Source organism: Herpailurus yagouaroundi, unplaced genomic scaffold, assembly GCF_014898765.1.
Source record: "Herpailurus yagouaroundi ecotype Mexico unplaced genomic scaffold, PumYag 181, whole genome shotgun sequence".
Classification (NCBI taxonomy): domain Eukaryota; kingdom Metazoa; phylum Chordata; class Mammalia; order Carnivora; family Felidae; genus Herpailurus; species Herpailurus yagouaroundi.
This window is the reverse complement of record NW_024412412.1, coordinates 7,433,388-7,439,994: the sequence shown is the minus strand read 5'-3', so window position 1 is coordinate 7,439,994 and position 6,607 is coordinate 7,433,388. Positions and strand designations below refer to the sequence as shown.

The 6,607-nt window shown below is 43.4% G+C and overlaps 1 protein-coding gene across 3 annotated transcripts in view; it reads left to right on the top strand.

The window, feature by feature from the left end:
- The first annotated feature begins 2,209 nt into the window (after nucleotides 1–2,209).
- The window catches only part of ASB5 (ankyrin repeat and SOCS box containing 5), a 55,716-nt gene continuing 51,318 nt past the window's right edge, over nucleotides 2,210–6,607 (top strand). For all 3 annotated transcript variants that reach the window (XR_005794892.1, XM_040489867.1, XM_040489866.1), the window contains exon 1: nucleotides 2,210–2,518. Coding sequence is in view for 2 of the 3 variants with exons in the window: in XM_040489867.1 (XP_040345801.1) it covers nucleotides 2,323–2,518 (196 nt within the window). In the remaining variant the exon portion in view is untranslated. The remainder of the gene's footprint in view (nucleotides 2,519–6,607) is intronic.

The window sequence follows — 6,607 nt, the reverse complement described above, 5'->3', positions numbered from 1 at the left end:
AGGGATGGTAAACATTTCCAAAGGAGAGCATATACCAATGCAAAAAATAGAGGTAGAGATCAAGAAACTCATTAAAATAAAACCCGGCATCTTGACAACAAATCCTACATACTGGTCAGTAATATTTTTCTCCTACTAAAACCATAGGAATCTAAATTCAGTGCCCCAGTGAGGGCAGCCTTATTTAAATAAACGTATTCCTCAACCCGAAAGAATCCAGGCCCCTGATTAGCTGATGTGGAGATAATTATTTATAATAGCACTTACTGGTAAAGAGGAAGGAGTGAAACCTTAGATGCACACTTGGATGTGGCTTAGGCGGGTTTTACTTCTGATTCTAAAGCACCACGGTGGAAGTCAGTGCAGTGACTCAGAGCATTGTGATGGCCCAGCTGTCCGTGGGCGCGTCTCTCCGGGTGCGGTCACGCATGAGTCCCCATGCCAGAGGGAAAACTAACTGGAAGGTGATCGTCATGTAATGACTTAACTGACACTGTCTTACTACCAGTGAGAGAGAGGAACGTTTGGTTCCTTTCTCTTCCATACCTCGAAGTGTAATTTCATTGATTCCCAAAGTGCACGTGAAAGGGCACACCGGGTCCAAGGAACGGCCAAGAACGGTCTAGTTCTCTGCCTGTGAAAACAATACCAGCTCAGAGAGAGCTCAGTCGTTTCTTTCTAATGTGTTGACCTAATTTATTTTTCTGGGAGCCACTCGGTCACTGGGGAAAGAAGCCTGCTTCATTGGGCACCTTTATTTTACAGCAATGTCTCCTCTGTCTTAGGAATGTTTCATGGTAGTAACTCCAATCAGATAAGGTAACTAGCATAAAAAGCATAGACGAAGGCAGATAAGCATGGAACACTTACCAATATGTGCAGGCATCCATGTGCTCCTTTATCGTATCGATCCACTTCTATTCAGTCTGTATGTTAATACGTGTTATTCTGGAGCTTCTCAGAAGGATTGGGACGCATACAACACTGAACAATGACCAAACCTGGTCATAAAAATGTATGAATAGGGGCGCCCATATGGCTCATGCAGGTAAGCATCTGACTGTTGATTTCGGCTCGGGTCACGATCTCACCGTTCATGAGCTGGAGCCCCCGGATGGACTACTGCTGACAGCTCAGAGCGTGCTTAGGATTCTCTCTCCCTCTCTGCCCCTTCCCAGTCGTGCTCGCTCACTCTCTCTTTCTCTCTCTCTCAGAATAAATAAATAATTTTTTTTAAGTATGAATAAACTCCCTGGGTAATGTGTCATTTTTTATTTTGGTGTTTTCTTTTTGACTTAGGTGCCAAAAGGTTGCCACTCTACATTATTCTTCTTAATAAGTTATTCTATTTGTCTTTCAAAAATATAGCTTGCCTAAGAATGCCCTTAGAGCTACTTGCAATTCATTCACAAATTAACTCAAGTTGGGGTTAAAGATTACAGGCCAAAAAAAAAAAAAAGACAGGCCTATGTGGTTTTGCTTGTTTTCGGACGATATAAAACGCTTATGTTTATCTGATAGGTCTCTTCATATGCCACCTCCTCCAAGAAGTCTCTTCTGACTCTTCCCTAGGAGGATCAGGCCCTTCCTCTTTGGGCTCCCGTGATGTGATATTTATCCCCCACCCCTGTGCTCCTCTAGACTACTGATCCTTATGGCCCCATCATTACATTCTTCTTTGCCTCCCCAGCGTCCAGCAAAATATCTGATACCTAAGTAGGTGCTTAAAAAGTGTTCTCGAGACGAATGAACAGTCTAAAATTATGACTCGATGGCCTTCCAATCTGTCCACTTATAAGAAAAAAATTTTTTTCTGATAAAGTGAAAGCGACATGGTTAGCTAATTGATGAGGAGTCCTTGAGATCACGCAGCCACGGCCTGGAATTCACGGACTCAATTTCATCTTCCTATGATGAAAATCGTCTACGGTAACAACAGGAACCGCACGCGCGAAGTCTTCGGAGCGCTCGTGACCATTCGACGCCGAAAAAGGAAATCGTCTGCAAGCGGATTTCGGCGCCTGGGTTTTGAAATCCGGAGCAGGGCGGCGGGGGGTCGTGCCACGCGGAGCACGGAAAGTCAGGAGCCGGGCGAGCGGGCGGAGCACGTGGTGCGTGCCCTGGCTTCCACCGAGCAGCGTCAGGCCAATCGCAGCGTGCGGAGAACTTTTACGGACGGTATAAATACTTTGAGCTCGGGGCATCGTGACCAGCTGACGCTTTCCTTCCGCAGGACCAGCTGTTCGGGAGCATCCGGAGGAGAGCCGGGCACGGTTGAGACTCGCAGCGCCGCCGACGGCCCCGCAGGGTTCAGGTGCGGCGATGTCGCTGTTAGAAGAGAGCCGGCCGTTTGCGCAGCAGCTCTCCAATGTCTACTTCACCATACTTTCGCTCTTCTGCTTCAAGCTCTTTGTGAAGATCAGCCTCGCCATCCTCAGCCACTTCTACATCGTCAAAGGCAACCGCAAGGAAGCGGCCAGAATAGCAGCTGAGTTTTACGGAGTCACCCAAGGCCAAGGTATGTTTACGATAACGCTCTGCCGTCTGGAGCGGAGGCTAGTTATGCTCCAGCCGCAGCCCGAGGAAACCTCGCGTGTTTGCTTTAGGGGCCGCTTCAAAGCCCACTGTGTCGTTAAATTCAACCCCCCGCCCCCCAGGCCCCTTACGAAAACATTCCTTAACCTCACGGCTCCAGGAAAAAGAAAATCATTTTGCCGTGCAAAGGCCTGGGTTCATAAAATCGGGGCATCCTGGCCAGAGAGATTAGTGGAAACCTACCATGGAGGATATATTTCTCTGGTAAAAAAAAAAAAAAGAAAGAAGAAAAAAACCCAACTCTTGAAAACCTTAAACATTGCATTGGCCGCGCTGTAATTCTAGAGGCTTCCATTACCGATCGTACTTCAGTTGTCCTTTAACACGTCCCCGGATTTTTATGATTTTTAAATCAACTCTTTAGTCGATTGTGAAAAAGGGAAAGGTGAAGGTTGTATTTGTTTTTCACAGCGTTTACTTTGCCAAGATTAGAAAATAAAACACGGCCTGCGGAATACTAGGATTTACGGCGTGTGTTTTTCTGGAAGGAGCTGTCATTGCTTTGCCCCAGTGTGTAGAAACTTGATTATAAGGGGATAGGAACATGAATTAACAAGTTTTTTTGTGTGTAGCCAAGGACATCTACCCATGTTTCTCAGGAAGAAACTGAAGTATGAGACCAAACGAGAAAGTCATTTTAACCATAGACTTTAAAGGTTGTAAAACCATTTCTATTCTATTGGACTGATATCCTATACAGTAAAACAGTTGTTATGGTGAGCTTCGGGGTGACATTTTAATTTCCTTACAGCCTTTTGATTAATTTCTGGTTTGAACATCATCAGGCAAGTATGCACACTTTAGACCCCAGATACCTCTGAAGTAGCTTAAATTTTCAGAATCCAAATGTACCATCAAGGAATGAGAAAACTTAGTTTTTTAAAAAAGAGCACTTAGAATGGAAAGTCTGCCTTCTTAAAATCTGCTTTTCTACCTTTTCCATTTGTGGAATACTTCATTTTAGAATCTAGGTTACTCTGTAGGTATGTGGAAAGCTGAATAAAGGTAGAAAATCTTTTTTGGTATGTGAGGTGGATACGAAGTCTTTTTTTTTTCCCGGGAAAGAGTGTTCTTATGCAAAGTGAGAAATTTATGTACTCAGTTCAAAGTGTGGAAAATCTAAACGCCAGTATGAAACTCACACAAGAAGATGGGCTCCAGAGGGAACAGGCAGCACGTAATTCCTTGCCCAGCAGCCCGGCTTTGGACCGGCTGTAACTATTTTTTTTTTTTTTTCAACGTTTATTTATTTTTGGGACAGAGAGAGACAGAGCATGAACGGGGGAGGGGCAGAGAGAGAGAGGGAGACACAGAATCGGAAACAGGCTCCAGGCTCTGAGCCATCAGCCCAGAGCCCGACGCGGGGCTCGAACTCACGGACCGCGAGATCGTGACCTGGCTGAAGTCGGACGCTTAACCGACTGCGCCACCCAGGCGCCCCGTGGCTGTAACTATTTAAATGCGGCGCACGCTGTGTTGGTAAACGGAATATTTTGTTTAGAGAGCAGCAAACATAGGAAACTAGATTTGAAAACACAAACCGCATTTCTAGATACAAGATTAAATCGATCGTACACGATCGTAAGATGATAAAAGTTCTTCTCATGGCGGCCTGGAGCCCATCACTTCCTAGTCAAGTCTTGTCTACCTCTTAGGAGAATTGCCGAACATAACATAACGTGAAATATTGGCTAAACACCTACACTTTTTGTGGAGTGACAAAAAGTGTCGATGTGTAGAGAGAGCTATGGTAGCTCCTTTTTGCCCACAGTCATAAATAAGTGGAGACAATTGTCTCCTCTTTAATGTGATCTCAGTGTGCTTATGCCAGGAGGTCACAGGAATATAGGACAAGCCTTCCATGTTCCCGTCTAGTTTTATGAGCCTGCGTGAAGATCTGTGAGAACTCTAGGATCATGTCCCTAAAAAAGAGAGAAAGAGGGGCGCCTGGGTGGCTCAGTCAGTTAAGCGTCCAGCTCTTGATTTCAGCTCAGGTCACAATCTCACGGTCTGTGAGTTCTGACAGCACGGAGCCTGCTTGGCATTCTCTCTGTCCTTCTTCCTTCTCTGTCTCCCTCTCTCAAAAATGAATAAACTTTTTTTAAAAAAAGGAAGAAATCAACACTCATTAATGGAAAATCTTTTCCTGGGAATATTAATTGGAAACGTAAGGTTTTGAAAAATTGTGCTTTGTGTTGTTTTAATATTATGTCGATTTAACAAAATTCTTCTTTCTCATATCTCGTATTAATCTATAAACAATAGAATATATCATTATAATTTTTATTCAGTGCAAGCATAATTCGTCTCCAATTTTATTGTAATATTAGGAGGATAGGCAGGTACCTAATGAACTTTTTTTTTTTAACTCTTGACCTCCTACCTCTAAGAGTTAATTTTTCTTTGCCTAGGAAATTATTTATTTCTCCATCGTAACATAGCTCTTCCTTTTATTTCCTACAATCAGACTATTTTCATTTTGTTTGTATTTTTATAATTAACTAATAAAGCTTAATTATCTTCATTTCATCTAGCAATTTCCTCCTGCCTAGGAAAGATTATCACCTTCATTCCACTTTGAATTAGGCTTCTCATCCCTACTTTCAAGACTTAGCCAGATTGTTCCCCAACATTTCTGACGGAGAGTTGCCAAATTCCATGAAACACGAGATGATGTATGTATTTTCATGTCTTTCACAACCACAGAGGACTCTGTTGACAACATTCTGGATGTCCTCCCCACGAGCCATAGTACTTTGGTATGAAGTAAAAAACTTGTGTCTTACTAGATGCTGTTGCAAATCAGCTCATTGTATTTGAGCAATGCAGGGTAGAGTTTTTTCTTCAAGTACTTTCCAGTCAGGCTTGGGACCAGGGTGTGATTACACAACGAGAATGCCGAAGGCTCAATGGCAGATGAAATAGCTTAAGATTATTTCCTTCTTGATCTCTTTGCGATGCCAATGAAATTTACAAATCTGCCTCTTCATCTTTTGTACTGAAGACTTTTATCAACTCCGCCATCGCATTGAAGGACCTATTTATTGTACTTTTCTATATAGCCACCCCCCCCCCCCCGTATCATTGTAGCTGTTAAATGTCCTGGTTGCAATTTCTAAAATACGAGACGACTAGTCTATTTTTAAAGCTAGCCCTATACTTTGAGACTAACAGTGAGGCTAACAGGAGTTGACAGATGTTTTTCTGCTATGGTATTAAACAATACAGACAGCCAATGCAGCCAATGAGGGTGTGGGGGAGCACAGCGATTTTAGGAAATCACTCCAAGGGCCTAGAAGAAGCCATGAACTACCAACGAATGCCCCAAGGACACGTCAAGAGACGGCATCTCTCTTCCGTTAAGGGTAATACTTTTCACATTCTATCTTAGGCTCTGAAGAAAGTTCAGAGGTTTTACCTACTAGCGGATAGGGCCAGTTCTAAGCACCTGTTTTTGAACACCTTTGGTAGCAAGGCACTGAGAAAGCAAGATATAAAAAAGGCAAAATGTGGGGCGCCTGGGTGGCTCAGTCAATTAAGCATCCAACTCTTACTTTTGGCTCAGGTAGTGATCTCACAGTTCATGGGATCAAGCCCTGTGTGAGGCTCTGTGCTGACAGCATGGAGCCTTCTTGGGATTCTCTCTCCCTCTCTGCCCCTACCCCTACTTGTGTGCACACATTCTCTCTCTCTCTCTCTCAAAATAAGTAAACTTAAAAAAATGCAAGATGTATTTTCTCCACCTGCTGGTAGTTTATTCTAATTGAGGAGGCTGATGTTGAGTTGACCCCAGGAGCAAGCGGAAACATGGATTAGGGGTGCTCATAGAATATTAAGAAACAGTAGATTTAACTAGAGCCAAGGTTCATATAGTAGGAAAGTGATAATAAATTGGGCACAGATATGAAAGAATTTTTAAAAAATTTTTTAAAAATTTATTTATTTGAGAGAGAGAGGATGGGGGGGTCAAGGGGCAGAGAGAAGGGGGGAGAGAGAGAGAGAGAGAGAGAGA